The sequence below is a fragment of the Cotesia glomerata genome, linkage group LG7 (assembly GCF_020080835.1).
Source record: "Cotesia glomerata isolate CgM1 linkage group LG7, MPM_Cglom_v2.3, whole genome shotgun sequence".
Lineage (NCBI taxonomy): Eukaryota > Metazoa > Arthropoda > Insecta > Hymenoptera > Braconidae > Cotesia > Cotesia glomerata.
This window is the reverse complement of record NC_058164.1, coordinates 13,729,196-13,751,418: the sequence shown is the minus strand read 5'-3', so window position 1 is coordinate 13,751,418 and position 22,223 is coordinate 13,729,196. Positions and strand designations below refer to the sequence as shown.

Below are 22,223 nucleotides of genomic sequence, written 5' to 3'. Positions count from 1 at the left end.
AGTATATCAAATTTGCAACAAAATTGTATAGGTGAGATTTTTCGTATTATTGATGGTTAAAAGTTACAGGCTCAACAAATTCTATTTTTATGATTTTTCATCTATATCATGTAGTATATCAATAATATATATAAAAATTAATAATAAATATAAAGTACATTCAATTTTTACAAATTTATGCTTGGTAAACTTTATATACTGTCTGCAGTTCAATATCGTTACAATATTATTGTTACTTCAGTAATGTTTTGCGTTAAAGAAATATTCAATGAATACAAATTGAGTGATTATCGAGACAAATGGTTAATTTTTTAATCAGCAAGATTGAGATTCCTAGATCAAAAAATTGTTTACTAAATTCCAGTAAGAATCAGAAAAACTACAATAAGAATTTGTGAAATAGAACCCTCCTTCAAGTTGATTACTATGACTAGATTATTATAATTTTGGTTCATGATAAAATTCTACACGATTAGATTAAATAATGATGATAATAAATTTATAATCACTTAATAAAAATAACAGACAAAAACGATTATCATAGTTTCAATCGTGTAGTTAAATTTTTTTTTTTATTTCTTTGAATAAGTAGCTACAATTTTATTTTTGGTAACGTAAGGAAATTTTTTTCTGTGTTCTTCGACAACTTGCAATAAATATTGTTTTTGTTCTTCATTTCTCGTTAAGCAGTTGTTGTAGTCCTGGATTAATGCAACACCTCTTTCAGCGAGATCGTTGACAACTTTTAAGTCTGAAAACACAGATTTGCAATGTAGATAATCTTGATCAAATGCCCAGAGCTCTGGATCCTTGTCCATAAATTGATACGGTAATTGATACTGCTCAAACAAAAATAGAGATTGCTTGCTAGCAAAATCTTCGATGTTTTTCGATAATAATAAGCTTACGTCTTCGACGATAAATTTTTTTGAATTCGAAGCATTACTTTCTCGCGTTTTTATTGCAGTTACGGTTTGTCTCTTAGCATGTAAGGAAACTCTGTCATCAAACAAAGCTAACCCGACCAACTCTTCTGACAAGTACCATAAGTGTCTTGAAAATGTCACCGTTGCTGCTTCAGACATTTTTTTATGGACAGAACGGAATTCATAAAGATTTTTGATCAGATTCAAATCTTGATAGGATGACTTTATCGCAGAAGGTGCATTAAACCATGAAACCGTGTAGAAATTAACTAGAAATAAGCAGACATATCTCAGTCCATTTACTTCAGTTGCATTGACTTTAAACTGTTTTTAAAATGAAGATTTTTAAAGCATATAGAGCCTTAGCCATCCATCTTGCATGATGATTTGGTCCTGGAGCTCTAAATTTGATCCCGTTTTTCGGAGTACCACCTAAGAATATTAACACTAATTCCAAAAGCTCTTTATAATCATCTCTGTCATGCTTTTTCTGGAATATAAAAATGTTCATTAAGTTTTAGAAAATTATTTCAAAAATTACGATCAAATTATACATTACAACGAATAGTCATTTGTTATCTGAAAAAACCACTATGATCTAGTATTAAATCTCATGTCAGTTTTCAGTATTAGTTAAATTCGACTACTAGTCAAAAGTCTAAAGGAGCAAATGAATTTTTTTAATTTTTTAGTGATATTTGAAAGGCGGTACTTTCATCAATAACTGCTTGAACGAGAGACAAAAAATAGTATTTTGAAATGTTGAGTTTTTAAACGGAGATTCTAAAATTTTTTAGGAGGAAAAACGATCGGGAAATTCATTAATAATGGTCTGAGCTGCATTCTGACCGAAAAAATATCATTTTTTTTTAGTTTTATTTCGATCCGCACGACGTTTGGTGGTCAAATCGTTGATAATTAAATTAAAATCAATACACTGATAAGAAAATTGACTTGAATCGAGAATAAAATCTTGAACTATTAAAACTATTTTGAAGAAAATGATTTTTTTTGATTCAAGAGAAAAAATTATTGACCAAAGAAAATTTCTTGGCTTAAGAATTTTTTCTCTAGACTCAAGAAAATCAGTTTTTTCAAAATAGTTTTCATGGTTCAAGATTTTTTCTATTGAGTCAAAAGTTCACTTTTTTATCAGTATAGTTTTGTATTCTATTACAAGTATCTTAACAATAAATTATTGAGAAAAAAAAATTAAAAGTTAAAAATATCCGTATGAGGAACTGGAAACTTGAAAATACCTTATTGATTCTTATGGGTAAAACTATTTTTTATTTAAATATACTCGTTCAAATTCAATTGAAATATTCAAAAAATTCATATATTTCTTAAATTTTCTTATTTGTATAGTGCTCTCAAACTATGACTTAAGAGTATACTTTTTAAAGTGAATGTGCGAACATTAATTAATAGAAATGATCATTATAATTTAAATTAACTACCTGCAGTTCAGTTACGATGAAACTAATTATTTCGTCTTTTTTACCGTGAACTTCTTTATTTATAATGGAATCTTGAATACCAGTCTCATACTTTGTTTGGTCTATGTTCTTCCAAGAGTTTTGGAACCGTACAAAAATCGGTACATTAGGAGAATTTGATCCTGGCCAAACAACTTCAACAACGCTTCTCAAAATCAACTCATATATGTGATGTCGACATGCCAAATATAGTAATGGCTTTTTTAGCATTTGTTCTAAGCGACTGCATGTTCCTTTATCAGATCCTACAATAAAAATGATTAGAAAATTAAATAAAATTCGATACCAATTGATACTTTCGAGAATATCAAAAAAATTTAAGAATTTCGTACACTAAAGTATTGAAAATAAGTCATACACCGTGTACGTGAAAGACATGGACCGGAAAATTTTTTCTTAGTATAATAAATAGGGTGTGCCAAATTCAATCCCCATGAGAAAGCTTTTAAAATTGGAATTTTGAGTTCTGCTTTTAACAGGAGCTGTGTTTGGGCATTTCCTAAGATATTCTGGATTGAGACAATTTACATGATTTTCATAGAACTTTTAACAGGAGCTTTGTTTGCTCATTTCCGCTGAAATTTCCGCATTTGAGCCGGAAATGCCCAAACAAAGCTCCTGTTAAGAATTCTATGAAATTCAAATAAATTGTCTCAACTCAAAATATCTCAGAAAATTCCCAAACTCAACTCCTGTTAAAAGCAGAACTCAAAATTCCAATTTTGAAAGGTTTCTCACAGAAATTGAACTTTGGCACACCCTAATAATAAAGTAATAAACTAATTAATTCAATTTCTAGTTTTAATCAAAGTGTATAGAGTAGAAAATCATCGAAAAAAAATTTTCCAAATATTTGCTGATCTTTAAGACGGTCTATAGACTTCAATCATTTTTTTTAAAACGTCATCATAAGACTCTTCTAGAGAATTTCTTTCTCGTCTTTTTGACTTTATTTCAAACTCTGTTCGATTATTTGGTGCTAAGTTATCGTCGGTGAGAGTAAAAAAGTCTTTTTTGAGTTTAACAATCGATTTCTCAGAAAATAATGATCTCCGTAAGAGTAAAAAGAGGGTCTTGAAAACTACAAAATATTCTGTACAAGCGGTCAACGGATGTTAATAAAAGAATTTTTTCGAAATCAAAATTTCGTCTAAAAAAAATTTGGATGCGTATGTATATTCAGATTACTTAGTATCAATTAAGATGTAATGAATAATTGGAGGATATTTTCTGTAGTTTTTGAATTTTAAAATGCCCTAAAAAAACTCTGAACGTTTTAAAGCGCTGGGATTTTTTCTCATAAGTACCCGTCAAAAATCAATTAGATCTTTTTAAATTATAAAGATATCTTTCTCAATTTGTATGCTCTTTTGAAGATTAAGTTATCCTTACGAAGCAACATTTTCTCTTTCAACAAATGTCAATTGTTGTAGAGAACACAAAAGGTACAAATTTTTCGAAAAAGAAAACTTGAGAAAAGAAATTTTCTTTAATTTTAACAGAATATGAGCAAATTCTTGGAAGTGTTTTTTTTCATTTTCTTATGATTTATATTACCTCAACACTGTTCACGCTCAAAAATTTTAAAGTTCAGATTTAAAAACAATACTGTATGATTATTTTCCTTCAAATTAGAGGCTTTTTAAAATCACCAAAAAATTTTAAATTTTTGTTTATTTACCTTAATTTTTGTAATAAGTATATTTACCTGTGTTTGTAGGACAAGTATCAAAACACATTGCTTTAATGCGATCCAAGATGTTCCATTCATTTATAATTTCCTTGATAGCGATAGCTTGATTTAACCCAGTCCCACGATCAAGCTTAGGTACTCCTAATAATTGCTGAGTATTAACACCTGATAAGATTATTGGAAGTCTTTCAACTTTGTCCCGGCCAGTTATATCAGGCAGTAACTTCCCATCCCAATGGATAACAACGCATTGAGCAATTCTTAAGTCAGTTTTTAAATCTTTGGCAATTTCCTTTCTTAATTCTATCCGATTTCGATGAACCGTACGGTGACTTATAGAGACATCATTTAAATTATGTCCCAAAGCCGATGCAATAGCGAAAATAAGATGTGTCGCTTGTCTACTGGTAACGTTAGCTCTATCCATTGCTGAAACAACTTCCGGCGTCATTAATTTGATTTTTTTTAGTTTTGGTTCTAGAGGTAGTTCATTAGAAAAGTCAGAAGTAGTAGAACTATTTGATTGAGTTGATGCAGTAGAAGCAGTAGAATGTTGTGAAAGAGGCAACATAGAGTCTATAAATGGAAATTTTTAAGAGTACAAATTAAGGAAAATTGAGAAAAGAGTTCAATTTCATCAGCTCATGAAAGAGATCACTAAGAAAAAAAAATTGATTTTGAAAGGAATAGGCATTGTTGTGAAAAAATTGACTTATTGAAAATTTTCATAACTTTATTTCTTAGCTGAAGAAATCCCAATTATTATCATAGCAACTTTCTCGTTGAAATTAATTTTATTTGATTCGGAAAAAAAAACAATCTTAGAAAGACAACTTGCGAATTCACATCCAAAATTGTTTTTTCCCAAATCTAGAAAACTTTTTTGAACAAGAAAGTTACTGTTAATAAAATTTTAATTTCTTCAGCTAAGAAATGAAATTGATGAAAAGTTTTATCAAATTAACTTTTTATTGCAACATTGCTAATTAAAATAAATTTTTTCTCTCAGTGTAGATTATAAAAAATAGAACAAAAAAACACCTATCTAATATACCTGCTAGATCAATCTCGTTAATGTCTGAGTTTGTTTCTGTACTTTCCACTTGAACAACATTCAAGTTATTATCTAGGCAAATAGTTGCTGTACTTAGCACTTCTTAAACATCGGTAGCGTTTTTTAACAACTGTCTAGTTTTACAGATGTGCCGACTATCAATCAGAATTCTTTTTTGAGGAGAATTCAGAATCTGTAAAGCATTCTGCGGTGCAATATCAAATAACCGATCAAGAGAATCTCTGAAATTTTTTTCAACTAATAGTTGAGCTGGAGATCTTTTTCGAGCTTTATTCACTTGAGTTATTTGCCAATCTTTGTACAATTTTTCAATTTTTACGATTGTATTATGTGAGTTGTTTGCAGGCAATGAAAACTTATTCCACACCTTACTAACCTCAAAAAGAACAAGTTTAGCACTTTCGCGGATAATTCGTTTTTCTGTTCTATGTTTGTAGAAAAACAAACATAAAACGTCACGATTCATCGGTAATTTTAAATTATTTAAATTTTTCGATTCGAAGCCAACTAAGTTGATGTATTTTCTTTGATTAGTTTTACTAGACATTGTTTTTTTTTTCCAAAAAGTATAATTGTTGTTATTACATAAATAAATCTTAAAAAACCAACCTCAATTGAAGACTAATTAAAACGAAAGACAATAGAATTCACTAATTGGCGTTCTCCCGGGGAAAATTTATCAATTAAGCGGTAAAACAATAAATGCTTAGAGGGCGTTAAATGCGAATTTCTTAGGATAATTTGAATTTAAATTTAAATATTGGCAGCAATAACAACTTCATTTTTATAGAAAACACATAGTTCAATGCAAATATTAATATTTATAGAAACATAAACATAAAATATTGAGAATTTATTTTTGTGTAATAATTTTTCTGGGTTAAATTGCGATTAATTGATATTGAAAAGGAAACATATTTCTTTAGAGTCTAAATATATAATCAAAACTATAAAAACTTTTTATCTGTTTTATTTGCAAAGTAATTATAAATTTATTATCATCATTATTTAATCTAATCGTGTATATTTCATCATAAACCATAATTATAATAATCTAGTCATAGTAAACAACTTGAAGGAGGGTTCTATTTCACAAATTCTTATTGTAGTTCTTCTGATTCTTACTGGATTTTAGTAAACAATTTTTGATCTAGGAACTGCAGACAGTATATAAAGTTTATCAAGCATAAATTTGTAAAAAATTGAATGTACTTTATATTTATTATTAATTTTTTATATATATTATTTATATACTACATGATATAGATGAAAAATCATAAAAATAGAATTTGTTGAGCCTGTAACTTTTAACCATCAATAATACGAAAAATCTCACCTATACAATTTTGTTGCAAATTTGATATACTAAAAAATTTCTACTCAATTTTTTGTCCTATATCATCGATAGTTCACTTGAAAAAAAGAAAAATAATAAAAACAAAACTTTGTAGGTCTGTAGCTTTTGTTATTGATTATACAAAAAATTGTTAAGAACTTTGTTATAGAACATCAAACGAACTACAAAATTGCCATTTAATTTTTTTTCTATCTCCAATAGTTTGGCTGTTAAATGCAAAAACGTAAAATTTTCAAAAATTCAAATTTCAAAGATCCGTAAAAACTTAAATAATGACGATTGATTTATGACTCAATTAAATTTTTTCTCAGAAATTTAATGCTTAAAAAGGTCCAATCATTCATTTTATCAAAAAAAATTTTCTTCACAGCTTGCAGGGTAAAATACTGTTTAAGACCGTACTTTCCATGTTATTTATATGGGAAAACTTAAAGTTCGATGAAGGAGCTCTTAAAATTGAAATTAAGAGCTGGCCTTTTGACAGAATTTTTGTTTAGACATATCCTATCATATTTTGGGCTAAGAGTGAAAAAAAAAAATATCGTCTTTTTTTGGCACACCCTAATATATATAATGGTATTCATGCTGGTATATATACCAGGATATATAATGTTTCATCATATATCTTTTCGGCATAATTGAGTATATCCTGGTATATATCCAGGAATATATACCAGGATATATTCTGAAGAGATATATCCCTGGATATATATTTTTTTCGTATACCTTGATGTTAGAAAATCCGCTTGAGGTTTGTCAATCAGCTCCAAATCTAGAAGCTCCTTAACCAGATTATTACCCACACGTTGGAACTTGTTCGTAGGGTCCTTACTTAGCTGCTTGTATGTCTTTTTATCATTCAACAAGTTAAACATCTCCTTTTCATACTCTTCCCCCCACGTTACTACCGTGGTGTTACCTTTGTCCGAACGTGCAACTATCAGATCCTGATGCTCGTCGAAGAACCGTTTAGTGTAAGACAAATTCTTTCCAATCATTCTATGCTTCAAGTCAAAAACATTCTTTTTACAGAAATTAGATATAATATTGATAACTCTAGACCTTAAGTTATTCTTTATGATGCTCTCCTCCACTATATCACAATCCTCCAAATGAGCCTTTTTCCTGAAGTACGAAAAATTACTCACTAGCGGCGCTAGTAGTTCGGTAGGGACAAACATTGTCAGAGCTCCATTTAATCACATAGTAAAGTGGACTTATAAAAAACATGTTTTTGACCGAAGACGACGTTCCTGAAGCAAAATTAAAATTTGCAACCGTAAAAGACAATAATGTTGTCACATTAAAACGTTGGTTTGCGTGCCGTAACTTAAAAGTTACCGGAAAAAAAAATGAATTAATTGACAGGTTAGTATACAAACTCTAGTAAAAAACTAGCGGTAAATTCAAACTGTAACAAGAGAAATTGAAAATAATTATAAATTTAAGATTTATTTTAGAGTGAAATATGAATGAAATATAAATGGTAATAAATAAACGTTATTATATGTAATAAATGAATACGATTAAGTAACAGACAGAGGTTATATGTCATTTTAATTTATATCCAATAACTGCACTAATAGAAGGATTTGTTTCTAGTTAAAAATATTTTTTAATATTTAACAAATCATTTATTAGAAACCACTTTTTAATCCTTAATGAATATTTCTTAGTATTTAAAAAGATTTATTAATATTCAATAAATGAACATCAGATTTATTAAATACAAACAAATCATTTTAAATACTAAGAAATATTTGTTTAATACTAAAAAGTGGTCTCTAATAAATGATTTGTTAACCATTAACAAATATTTTTTGGTACAAATAAATCCTTCTATCAGTGTGTGAAAAAAATTTGCTATTCATTTTTTATTCATTTAATTAATTTCAAAAATAATTTTGAAAACATGTAATTGATGATTCTAAGTAATTAGTTTATTAGTTATTTAGAACTTTATAATTTCGTAATCTTTTATTGGAATCTAACCTCGTCGATATGAGGTTTTACAAATGGTATAAAAAACAGATTTTCTTCTGGATAGCGATTATCCGACGTACACTTTGCAAAACTACAATGTTTTGTTGGCATAGTGGTTATTAAAAAAATTTTTTTGTGTTTAAATATTATTTTTAAATAATAAAATAATATAGCGTAAATAACACTGTCTTAAATGAAAATATTTTATGTCTGTCCCTACTACGAGTGCTGCCTCTCGTGGCACGTTCGCTGTACTACTCTCAGGAAAAAGGCTCATTGACAGCCGCAATCCCACACTCAACCTCCTTGATAATCGTGGGTAACAGTTTCATATTATTTTTTGACTCCACAACAAACTTCGGGTCCAAGTTCAGAATCTCCATAACCTCAGTTGGTAAATTAACATCCGTGAAATTATAAACATGCTTTTTTTCCTTACATAAATTATTCATGTTCAACTTAACATTCACTAGCCTAGCTAATTTATTCATATTGTTCTTCTTTATCTTGTCAAACGTCTTGTCATATCTGTTATTATTTATACGTACACATTTCTTGAACATGTCAACTGGAATCCTCTCCTTCAAACAGTCCCTAGTATTATTTATTGATAAAGATAGTCTTTCAATTTTCTATAACGTCACTCTTATCTCCAGATTTAACACCGACCGGTGAAATCTAGTAATGGTTTTATCAACCTGCTTCATAAAAGGATATTTGTCAACAGATAATGAGTAGGTACACCGAAGGTTGTGACTGATATGTTTCGGTGTCACTCTATTAAGCCGACATTGTAAAAGAAAAATCTTTCTATTCTTTAAAGCTGCCAGTTTAAGTAAATTATTAGCCCGTTCCTTAATAAGTCTGACGGTTGATTCTCCATGTGCTTGATAAACCTCTTGGAAAAATCTCCTCGGTGAAAATATAGTATGAGTTTTTGTGTCCATGATTTAATATAATAAATAAGATAGCAGGAAAGTGGACAATGCTTTACATCATTTCATTGTCCACTTCCCTGCTTTCTTATTTATTATATTAAATCATGGACACAACCACTCATAATTATTATTTAATGTTTCCACGTCGTGGATTTTAATTTAAAGTAGTTAAAATTACAATATTATGTATCTGCATATTTTTACCGTTTATAGAAGTTGCAAAAAACAAAAAAAAAAATTTTTTCGAAATTCTGAAATTCATATTTAAAAAAAAAAAAACACCTATGCAAAAATTTGAGGATCTTTCAAGATCATTACACGGTATTATAAAAAAAAATGGAGCCGAAATTTTAATGGCGGTCTCCATTTTTGACAATTTTCAAAAATTCAAAATTTGAGAAATTTAGCATTTTTCGAAATTATTTTCCAAAATATTTTTTTATCAATAGCCCCGAGTGTCCCCTTTCAAACAAACAAAAGACCATTTCTGTATCTATAATAGCATTCAAGATATTGCAAAAACAAAATTGAAAAACTGGAAAAATCGCGAAATTTTGAATTTGCATATCTGTCGAAAAAATTTTTTGTATTTTTTTTTCTTTGGCAGAACTTTGTTTTATGATAAAAGAAAACTTCTGACCAAAATTCATCCAAATCGAAAGGGGTCGATTCCAACTATTGATCGATTTGACATGGAATGACCCTCTTATTAATAAACTCATAAACTCCATTGTCAGTCATTTTAGCACTAAAAACTTCATTTTTCCAGAAATATGAACAATTTTATAACTTCTATTCACAATTAATTATTTAAATATGTCTCGTAAATGGTAGCAAAGTTATATTTGATATTATTTCCTTATTTTCAAAACGGAAATGTGCAAATTTATTTCTCATAAACTGATTTATCAATTCCAAGGTTTGAGTAAGCTATCTTCTGTATTTTTTATGTTTCGAGCTCTGTAATCATCCAAAATTCTAATAATAAACTGCTTCTGATTTTCATCTTTCGTGAACAAATCATTGGATTCTCGCATTAATTTTACACCGCGTTCAGCAACATTGTTTACAACTGGTAAATTATTTACAGCGTTCAAACAGATCTGATAATTTATATTTTCTTGCCAGTTTTCACAATTATCTTTCAACTAAGTTGTATTCAAACCTAGTTTAAGAAAGAAATTAATTGAAGAAGAATTAACGTACTGTTCTAATCCTTGGTCGAATAATTTTGATACATCTTTTTCAGCTATTACCAATTTTTTGTAATTATAGATTTGACTGTCATCTGAAGAATTGAGTTCATCATTAGAAGTATCGAACAATTTTTGAACCATTTTTTTTTTTTCGTTTCGTTATCAACAACGTCATCGAATAATGCCATCAAACAGTTTTATGAAGTTAGGTACCATAAATGAATCAAAATTTTTTTCAAAGCAACAGAAGACAATTTTTTGTCAATTGATTAGAAGTTGTGAATCGATTGTGGAAACTGGCATGAAAATATAAATTATCAGATCTGTTTGAACGCTGTAAATAATTTACCAGTTGAGAACGATGTTGCTTAACGTGGTGTAAAATTAATGCAAGAATACAATGATTTGTTCACGAAAGATCAAGATCAGAAGCATTATATTATTCAAATTTTGGATGTTTACAGAGATCGAAACATAAAAAATACAAAAGAAAGCTCACTCAAACCTTGGAATTGATAAATCAGTTTATGAGAAATAAATTTGCACATTTTCATTTTGAAAATAAGAAAATAATATCAAATATAACTTTGTTATCATTTGCGAGACCTATTCAAATAACTTATTGTGAATAGAAGTTATAAAATTGTTCGTATTTCTGGAAAAATAAAGTTTTTAGTGCTAAAATGACTGACTTAATAGAGTTTATGAGTTTATTAATAAGATTACCTCGATAGATATAAACTTCATCTAAAACCGAAAGAAACTCTTTTGTAGCGAATTTAATTTTATAATAGCTTGTTTTCATGATTTCTTGTCCGAATTTAAATATCGTAACAAATATTTCAAAAAAACTATAATTTTATCGAAAAATCTGTTTTGTCGGAAACGCCAATGAGGTTACTTCCCGTAATTGTTTTTAATTTTAACACTTAAAATTAAATTTTCATAATTTTTAGATTAGGTAAGGTAACTTTAAATAAATCACTTAGTTAAGGGCACAATAATGATGAAAGTTTATTTCCCCAGAGGAGGAAAACCTCAGCCGAAACTGAGAAAAAACCTCGAAATATACAACAAATATGTGTGAATGAAAAAGTATGTATTGAAACACTAAATTTTTGTATACTTTAAAAATTTAATTATTTAATCCATTAAACCTCGCGGGGAAGGGAATAATCGAATAAACTTCTGATTTTATTTAGGATCACTGCCCGGGAATTTCCCGCTTCCTAGATGGATGTTGTCTATAATTTTATATATTAGGATTTTACCTTGGAGGTCTAACAGAAATTCCCTCGTGTGCCAGTTAATTTATTTTATTTACTTACAATATTATTAACGGCGACGATTGTTCTGCTTCCTCGATTGGACCCTTTTGGATGGTCGTAGACGTATTAAATTAATGTTGGTGTTCTCAGTAATAAATCGTGATTGGCGACAAAGATTATAAAAGAAACTTAACTTTATTTCACCAAATCAACACTTTAAACAAGACTTATAATATTTCGGTAACGAAATATTTATGAAACAGAACACTTGTATTTAAGATTATAACTAATTTAGTAATAATACTAGTGAGCGTGGTGAGTAATCACCTGATGCGAAAATAATAATTTTGATAGAAAATAATACAGAATATTAAATTAAATAATGAACTTTTAGAACTTAATGAGATTTCTGGTGGGTAATCACCGAATAGCAGTAATAGTGGTAATAGTGGTAAAATGACTAAGAAATATTTTGCGTGGTGGTTAACACCGGGGGATAGATCGAAGTAGCAATCACCGCTCAAGTTTTTAGGTTCGTAGCTGATTTTTCCCTCCTCGTGTCGTCTTGTGACGTCACGGAGCTGCACATTAATTTAGCTAGAGTCGGTAACGAAAATTTCGGGTGATAGTTCGCTAGGCTGGTAACATCGGGACATTTTGTAGTGTCTCAGTATATGTGTGTGAATGATAAAATTATGTCTCAAGGAGAGAACACAATAGGGGTGAGCTCAGCCGCCGTTCGTGTTGATTGTTAATTGATCAAATTAATGTAGCGACATGATTTGAAATTTATTTTGTATGAGAATTATTGCCGAGAGGTGTTATGAAAAGAATTGACAGACGCTGTTTTTAAGACCGCTATCGCCGTGACGTAATGCGGAAATCTCACGCGAATGTCTGATGTGTTTTAAGTTTAGCGATGTTAAATTAATTTTAATTCAATTAAACGATATAAATTAAATGAATATTGAGATAGTAGTTATCGCGAGTTAAATGCAAAGATAGTTTTAGTTAAAAATTAGCCGTAGATGTTTAAGCAGATCGTTTCAGTACGAAAGTCACAGAGCAACTGCCGCGTGCCAGCACACGCTGCCCGGTGTTTCTCCCGCTTGACGTTCTGCGCAAGCGCAGCAGCCATCATTACAGTGGTCCGAGCCTCGAAGCTCGGGGACCGAGCTCAAGCCAACGTTCTCGAACGTTCCAGATGCAATGCCTTTGTCTGTGAGCGTTTTTCGTAGAATTTTGAGCATCGAATAAATTCCGAGAGTCAAAATACGTTATAAAAAAAGACGTTATGTTTTCTGCGTTTCAACACACTCCCCCCGTTGCGAGCGAGCGAGTGAGCAATATGCATGATGTATGAGTGATGATGTACAATAATATGTATTACAATGCGTTAATGAAGTGTATTTTAGGAATTAATTGGCAGTGGATAGAGTAGAGTAATGTTGCGTTTGAACAGCCCCTGTGCTGTTCGGACTGATGTGACGCTGATCACTCCATCGTCTCCTGGATATGTCTCGACCACCACTCCTAGCAGCCACCGCATACAGGGTTGGTTTTTGTTTTGTCGAAAACTATCCACTTAGGATAGTTTCCGTAATTGTTTTAAAAATTATAGTTAATTTGGGATTAGGATATTAAATAAATTGTGCGTCGATTTGTAGGGGAATAAAATGAAGATTTATTTATCCCCAGAGGAGGAAAACTCAGTTGCACTGAGAAAAAACCTCCTCGAATGAAAAAATGTACAAGTAAGAACGCAAAGCGTGTAGTGCGAATAAGACTATGTGTAAATTGCCGTCGCAATCAACACGAGGTGAGCTCAACCTTCTTAGAAACGCAAAATGTATTAATTCAGAATTCGTGAATTGACGCTAACTTTTAAGTTAACTAGAGTCGATTGATAGTGCAATACTAATTGATCGACGTACAACGTCAGTGTAAATACTGATAGATTATAATTATTAGTGTAGGAACTAATTAGATAATTTTGACGTCAGAATTGAATAATTGATGAAATTTGATTTGATAGAATGATGGTTAAATGTCGAACGATGAATTTAATGTAATTTATTATAAGTATTGCGTATTAACTATGGATTGACTAAAGCCGCGTAGCTGATGCAATCCTTTCTCAAAATGGCGCGCAATAACCGCGTGGCGTCACTTATTAATTTTGATTTATTTAACTCACTGAATAATTACTAATGAAATTTAATGATTCGAGAATTTAATTGGTAATTGAAATTAATGAAACTAATAATATTTAATGAAAATTTTAAGTGTTAAAGTAAATGCGTATTATACGTGATAAATCAGAAAACGATTGACACAGAGTAGTCGTACTAGTACAAGCGTCCAAGCACAACTGCTTGCCGCCGGCCACGTGAACCGGCTTCTCTCCCGCTAACCAAAGCGCGCATGAGCGACAGCCATGGTGTGACACGAATTTTCACGAGTTGGAGCGATCAAGCCCGAAGGCGCAACTCCTCTTATAAATTTTTATTGAATGTTTTTTTTTTATCGGTTAAACATACTCCCCCCGTTGCGAAGGCTGAGCAAGATGGTATGAATAGTGTTTACAATTGGTTACATTACATGATTACAATGTTTGATTTTATAAAATTCAAGAATTGATTGGTAAAGGACATAGTAGAGTGATATTTCGTTTGTATATCCCTTGAGCCGTTCGGATTGAAGCTACTCTTGTCACATCATCATCTCCTGGATGAATGTCGACCACCACTCCCAGCTGCCACCGCATACATGGTTGGTTTTTATCCATCAATAAGACGACTTGATTGATTGAAATTTCTCCTTGAGAGGAATGCCATTTTTGCCGAATTTGAAGTTCATGGAGGTATTCCAAATACCAACGTCTCCAAAAGTCTTGTCTAGCCTTGATAATGAATTGCCAAACATTGAGTCTGTTATCTGGAACATCAGAAAAATCATTTTCAGGCAGCATTGTGAGAGGACGTCCTATTAAAATATGAGCAGGCGTCAAGGCAATAGGATCATTAGGATCACTAGATAGAGAACAGAGAGGACGAGAATTTAGTATAGATTCTATTTGGATGGTTAGAGAATTCAATTCTTCGAAAGTGAGAAGTTGGTCTTTTACCACTCGTTTAAAGTGGTGTTTGAAGGATTTTACCGCTGCTTCCCAAATACCACCAAAATGAGGAGATAGTGGAGGATTGAACGTCCAGATAATGTTTTTGCGTACAGCATATTCGTTAACGGAATTTTGATGGGATTTTGAATTAAATAACACATACAATTCTCTCAATTGATTATTTGCGCCTACAAAATTAGTACCATTGTCCGAGTAGACGTGAGTTGGAACTCCTCGTCGACCAATGAAACGACCAAATGCCCCGAGAAAACCTTCTGTTGTTAAATCGCTAGCAATTTCTAAATGTATAGCTTTAGTAGCCATGCAAACAAAGACGCATCCGTAGACTTTAATTTTTGTTCTGTTTCTGAATTTACGTTCTTTAATAAAGAGCGGTCCAAAGTAGTCTACACCCATGTGGGAAAATGCCGCTGATTCGGTGACTCGAGATCTAGGTAAATTAGCCATTTTACCTTGCAGTATTACAGGCTGATGTCGAATGCATGTGACACAATTTTTTACAATTTTACGGATCTGGTTTTTACCGTCTAGTAGCCAAAATTTGTGTCTAAGATTTGAAAGCGTACTCTGTATACTTGAATGGTATAATTTTTCATGTGTTTCTCTAATAATTAAATCGGTAACATAATGACGTGAAGGTAATAAAATAGGATGTTTCTTTGAAAAAGATATAGGAGCATGTTTCAAACGACCTCCTACTCTCAGTAGTCCATCTGAATCGATAAATGGATTGAGACATCGCAATCGTAAGTTCTTAGTCTCTCTGGTTTCCTTAATTTGTTCGATTTCATAATGATATTGTTCGTTTTGAATCATAGTCAAGATTTTTTTTTCAGTTGATAATTTTTCTTCTACGCTTAAAGATTTGTATTTGAAGGCATTATTTTTTAACATTCGTAAACAATAAGAAAGGGAAATTATAAGTTTGGAATATGATGAAAATCGTTTAAACAAATTCTCAGTAGTGGCTACTAAACAGGTAATTTTTCGAGTACCTGGAAGTTCGGAAGGAACAGCAGGCTTTAAGTTAGGCCAATTAAGAGAGTCCTGTGAGAGCCACGTGGGACCTTCTAACCACATTTTGTTATTTAAGAATTCAGAAGGAAGTTGACCTCTAGATAAACAATCTGCCGGATTGTCTTTGGTTCTAACATGTCGCCATTCGACTTTACTGCAAAGAGTTTGAATTTTTGCTACGCGATTTGCTTCAAAGACCTTCAGAGAGTTAGGAGACCGTTTGAGCCATTGAAGTACAATAGTTGAATCAGACCAAAACGTAACTTTAGAAATATCAAAGTCAAAGGAGGGAATTGTGTCTTTATATAATTTAGCAAGTAATAATGCTCCGCATAATTCTAATTTTGGAATTGTAACATCTTTGATGGGAGCAACTCGAGATTTAGAACAAACTAATTTTGTGAGCACGTTTCCGCGTTTATTTACTGATCTTATGTAAATACAAGCACCATAGCCCACTTTACTAGCGTCACAAAATCCGTGCAATTGTATGTCAGTCGGATTGGGAAGTAAAATATTGCGCTCAATAGAAAAATCTTTAATCAGAGGTAATTGTTCAGCAAATTTACACCAGTGTAAATGTAGCTCTTGTGGGACCGCTTCGTCCCAGTGGACCTTTAATTTCCAACATTCTTGAATGATAGTTTTTGCCGCTAATACTATAGGACCCAGAATTCCGATAGGGTCGAAAATTTTTGCAATATCAGATAAGATGGTTCGCTTAGTTATTTTTCGCGACGAGTCAATTGGTTTGACTGTGTAAATAAATTCGTCCGTTAGAGAATTCCATGCAATGCCTAAAGTTTTAGAAATTGGATCATCATTGATAGCACAATCTAAATCTAAAGTTCTTTGATCGAAATTATCCAGTGCATGTCGATGATTTGAAGCCCATTGTCTGAGTTCAAATCCACCTTTTCGCACCAGTTGAATGATTTCATCACGCAATTTTAAAATTTCGGTCAAAGAATTAGATCCAGTTAGTAGATTATCGACATAAAGATCTCGTTTTAATATTTTTGAAGCTACAGGAAAATTATGAGATTCGTCATCAGCAAGTTGGTTTACGGTGCGTATAGCTAAAAATGGGGCTGCAGAAACCCCGAACGTAACTCGTTTAAGTTCAAAAGTGCTAATATTGTTATTATGATAGTAAAGAATTCGTTGAAATTTGTGATGATCCGGATGAATACAGATTTGCCGATACATTTGAGCGATGTCAGAAGTCATAGCATAAACAAAGGTGCGGAAACGCAAAATAATAGTGAAGAGATTGTCTTGTATAGTAGGTCCAGTTAGTAGAACTTCATTCAATGAGATACCTTTATCGGTTTTAGCTGAAGCATCAAATACAACGCATACCTTGGTGGTAGTACTAGATGTTTTAATTATCGGATGATGGGGCATATAATACCCAGGTCCACTATCATCCGGTACGTGTACCATGTGGCCAAGATCGATATATTCGTTCATGACCTTAATGTATTCAGCCTTTAATGAGGAATCTGAATTTAATCTCCTCTGTAAGGATAGAAATCTTTTATAAGCTAGTTGTTTAGAATTTCCGAAATCGACATCGTCTACGCGAAAAGGTAATTTTACTACGTATCTACCGTCAGTATCGCGAGTAGTGTTATTTTGATAATAGGTCTCGCACGTAGAATCATCAAAGGATCGAGAATCATTAGAACCTAGGTCTTCAATATTCCAAAATTTGGTTAATTGACTCGATAGATCAGTTAATTGACAAGTTACAAGAAATACATCTTTATCATTATTGACTCCCCCCGCTACGACCCAGCCCAGTTGTGTTTTTTGTAGTATTAAATCACAGTCATTTTGTGAGCGATTAATCTGTCCGACAGATAGAAGAGAAAGTGTGGTACCTGAACCGATAAGGACATCTACAGGTCTTGGTATGTGAAATTGTGGATCAGCGAGTATTATGTTTTTAGGTATGCATATTTTATTACGTGGAAACATTTCATTCGGACTTAATTCTGCAATTTCATCAACGGTTAAAAATGACAATGTTCTTTGAAATTTATCGTTTAAAGATTTACAATTTATTTGTACGACATGTTTTGAAAGGGTTTGCATTCCATTAACAGCCCCGATTGGAATAGAACAATTTTGCATAGGAAGTTTTAATTTATTAGTCAAATTTTCAGTAATAAAATTAGCTGTTGCACAGGTATCAAGTAAAGCGCGAGCTTGTATGAATTTACCTGCTGAATCACGCATCTGGATGAGAGCACTCATCATCAATTGAAAACGCGGTGTTCTAAGTATGGTTGTATAATTATCAACGACTAGTCAAGCTATAGATCCCTTATCAGTTGTTACAGTAGCGGGTGATTCGATTTTGGCAGAATCATGTTTTGATACGTTAGCATTATTTGTTTGTTGAGTTGCATTTTGATTAATGTGCAATGCAGTATGATGGAATTTCTTACAGACTCGACATCTGCTAGAAGTGCAGTTTCCCTGGTGTACGCGAAGACAATTATTGCAGAGTTTACTAGATTTTACGAATTTTATCCGTTCTCCTACAGTTAATGCATTGAATATGTGACATTTATAGAGTGGATGTAAATGTTTGCAACATGGGCAGGCAGAAGAGGAGGTTGTCACTAAAGCTTGAACTGGCGTGTCAGTTTTTTGTTTCTTCAAATTATTATTCGAGTGTTCATTACGTCTTCGTTTGGAAGAATGATCGGAATCGCGATGTTTATCGGGTCTGTGTGTATTAAGTCTGAAGGCAAAGTTTGAGATAAATTCACAAAATGATTCAAATGTTGGGAGAGTGTCGTTGTCAGTGAACGTTTCTTGCCATTTGTTTTTAATTTCTGATGGTAACTTATTTTCTAATATTCGTACAAGTAAGGATTCGGTAATATTAATTTGAAATGACTGTAGATTATTTATATGTTGCCGAGCATCATCTATCAACTTGTTTAAATTATCTGTTGTTGGGATCGAAATTGTATTAAGATTAAGTATCGAGTCATAATGTTTACAAATTAATGCTCTTTTCTTCTGATATGTTTTAGTTAAAAAATCCCAAGCTTTAATATAATTCTCTGCACTCGCATCAAAAAGCGCTAGCTTGTTAGTTGCTGAGCCAATTAAACATCCGCGGAGGTATAAAAATTTGTTTAGATCATCAAGATCATTACGTGTATCAATAAGTGTTTTAAATGTGTTTTTGAAAGATAGCCAATTTTCAAAATTACCATCGAATTTAGGTAAATCAGTAGTAGGGAGTTTAGCAAGTCGTTGAGTCTCAACAAAGGTAGTATTTCCCGCTGTAGTATTATTCGTACTAATGTTTGCATTATGTGAATTATTATGGTTAGTTCTATTCAATTGAGTTAACTTTTCAAATTGATCCATAAGATCGTAAAATAATGTACGAACGTCTTCCGCGAGATTTACTTCATTATCCTCTGGTGTAGTTAATTCGAGTTTCTCAATAAGTTTTTCATATTGTTCAAATAATTCCTTTACCTTTGTAAAGCGATAGTTAATGGACTTAGTTTTAACACCTTCAGCTGTTAGTTCATCCTGAAGTTTAGTAATTTTCGAAGCTATCATTACGCGTTTTTGTTCTAAAGAAACCCTCGGGTTATCCATTTTGTGATAAATTTATAAAAATAACAGTAATAATAATCGTGATAAATATTAATTGATAATTAATTGTCTTATTTCTATAATAAATAGATTACTTGTGGTGATCAATTTATCTAAGAAACGACTTAAACACTTAATTATAATTAATAATAAATAATTTGAGAATTAATAATGAAGATAGAGATTAACTAATAATTAATTATTCTGTCGAAAAATAACTAGTCACCATACAATGACCAATTAATTGTCGATTATTAAATAATTAATTAAATTAAATTATACGTAAATAATAAGAATAATAACGTACGTAAATATTTAAATGATAACCAATTGCACTATTCGATTGATAAATTGATTGCCTAGTGACAACCAATCCGTCAGTCAAACTTAGACAATTAATTAAAATTACAAATGAATAAGTTGAATATATTGTCAAGTGATAAAATGATATGATAGTTAGTATTGAATAAATTTTAATAATTCAAAAACTTATCTCATGTGTTGAAGTCCAACGATGCTGGCAGCAGCTGGGTGGTGTAGTGATTGGATCCTTGGATCGTCTTGCTCGTTTTCGTAAACCAGGGGTCGTGAGTTCAAACCTCACAGGAGGCACCAAATGTTTTGTCGAAAACTATCCACTTAGGATAGTTTCCGTAATTGTTTTAAAAATTATAGTTAATTTGGGATTAGGATATTAAATAAATTGTGCGTCGATTTGTAGGGGAATAAAATGAAGATTTATTTATCCCCAGAGGAGGAAAACTCAGTTGCACTGAGAAAAAACCTCCTCGAATGAAAAAATGTACAAGTAAGAACGCAAAGCGTGTAGTGCGAATAAGACTATGTGTAAATTGCCGTCGCAATCAACACGAGGTGAGCTCAACCTTCTTAGAAACGCAAAATGTATTAATTCAGAATTCGTGAATTGACGCTAACTTTTAAGTTAACTAGAGTCGATTGATAGTGCAATACTAATTGATCGACGTACAACGTCAGTGTAAATACTGATAGATTATAATTATTAGTGTAGGAACTAATTAGATAATTTTGACGTCAGAATTGAATAATTGATGAAATTTGATTTGATAGAATGATGGTTAAATGTCGAACGATGAATTTAATGTAATTTATTATAAGTATTGCGTATTAACTATGGATTGACTAAAGCCGCGTAGCTGATGCAATCCTTTCTCAAAATGGCGCGCAATAACCGCGTGGCGTCACTTATTAATTTTGATTTATTTAACTCACTGAATAATTACTAATGAAATTTAATGATTCGAGAATTTAATTGGTAATTGAAATTAATGAAACTAATAATATTTAATGAAAATTTTAAGTGTTAAAGTAAATGCGTATTATACGTGATAAATCAGAAAACGATTGACACAGAGTAGTCGTACTAGTACAAGCGTCCAAGCACAACTGCTTGCCGCCGGCCACGTGAACCGGCTTCTCTCCCGCTAACCAAAGCGCGCATGAGCGACAGCCATGGTGTGACACGAATTTTCACGAGTTGGAGCGATCAAGCCCGAAGGCGCAACTCCTCTTATAAATTTTTATTGAATGTTTTTTTTTTATCGGTTAAACAGTTTTTGTCCATGATGAGTACAATTTGGTTGACCTTCAGATCACTTTGAGATGAGTGCCATTTTTGGCGGGTTTAGAGTTCGTGGAGGTACTCCAAGTACCAGCGTTTCCAGAAGTTCTGGCGAGTCTTAGCGAAGAATCGCCAGACGTTGAGTCGGTTATTTGGAACATTAGAAAAATCATTTTCCGGCAGTAAAGTAAGAGGACGCCCGATTAAAATATGTGCAGATGTTAATGCAATAGGATCGTTGGAATCACTAGATAATGAGCACAACGGTCGTGAATTAAGTATAGATTCAATTTGTATAGCTAGAGTATTTAGTTCTTCGAAGATTAAAAGTTGATCCTTTACCATCCGCTTAAAGTGATGTTTGAAAGACTTCACAGCCGCTTCTCAGATGCCGCCAAAATGAGGAGATGAAGGAGGATTGAAATGCCAGACGATGTTTTTGCGTACAGTGAAGTCATTCACTTGGTCGTGATGCGATTTGGAGTTGAGTAAAAGATAGAGTTCTCGCAGCTGATTGTTTGCGCCCACAAAGTTCGTACCATTGTCAGAATACGCATGAGAGGGAATGCCCCGACGACCTATGAATCGACCGAAAGCCCCCAGGAAGCCATCAGTTGTCAGATCGCTTACTATCTCAAGGTGTACGACTTTAGTGGCCATGCAAACAAAAACACAACCGCAGACCTTGATCTTCGTTCGGTTTTTGAATTTTCGTTCCTTGATGAACAAGGGTCCGAAATAATCCACACCTACGTGTGAAAATGCTGCAGATTCGAAAATTCGAGCACTAGGCAAATCTGCCATTTTTCCGTCCAATAACACTGGGCGATGTCGGACACAGTCGACCCAATGCCGAACAATTCGTCGCACTTGATTCTTTCCATCTAACACCCAGA

The 22,223-nt window shown here is 32.0% G+C and overlaps 3 protein-coding genes across 3 annotated transcripts; all 3 read right to left on the bottom strand.

The window, feature by feature from the left end:
• Window positions 1-1,245: 1,245 nt before the first annotated feature.
• On the bottom strand, window positions 1,246-4,164 carry LOC123269624. The gene is made up of 3 exons (XM_044735458.1): window positions 4,134-4,164; window positions 2,387-2,670; window positions 1,246-1,416 (listed from the first exon to the last, which is right to left on the bottom strand). Exons 1-3 carry the CDS (start codon window positions 4,162-4,164, stop codon window positions 1,246-1,248), a joined length of 486 nt encoding a protein of 161 aa, XP_044591393.1.
• A 10,400-nt stretch (window positions 4,165-14,564) lies between these two features.
• Window positions 14,565-18,356, bottom strand: LOC123269623. Its single transcript, XM_044735456.1, has one exon. It carries the CDS (start codon window positions 18,354-18,356, stop codon window positions 14,565-14,567), a length of 3,792 nt encoding a protein of 1,263 aa, XP_044591391.1.
• Window positions 18,357-18,410: 54 nt separating this feature from the next.
• On the bottom strand, window positions 18,411-19,730 carry LOC123269622. Its single transcript, XM_044735455.1, has one exon. The coding sequence runs from the start codon at window positions 19,728-19,730 to the stop codon at window positions 18,411-18,413; it is 1,320 nt and encodes a 439-aa protein (XP_044591390.1).
• Between the last annotated feature and the right edge of the window lie 2,493 nt (window positions 19,731-22,223).

Coding starts and splice junctions, on each gene's coding strand:
- LOC123269623 (XM_044735456.1), bottom strand. CDS start 18,356: ATGAGTGCTCTCATCCAGATGCGTGATTCAGCAGGTAAATTCATACAA.
- LOC123269622 (XM_044735455.1), bottom strand. CDS start 19,730: ATGGATAACCCGAGGGTTTCTTTAGAACAAAAACGCGTAATGATAGCT.
- LOC123269624 (XM_044735458.1), bottom strand. CDS start 4,164: ATGTGTTTTGATACTTGTCCTACAAACACAG. Junction 2,671..4,133: donor TACTTGTCCTACAAACACAG/GTAAATATACTT, acceptor TTTTTATTGTAG/GATCTGATAAAGGAACATGC. Junction 1,417..2,386: donor TCATCGTAACTGAACTGCAG/GTAGTTAATTTA, acceptor TTTATATTCCAG/AAAAAGCATGACAGAGATGA.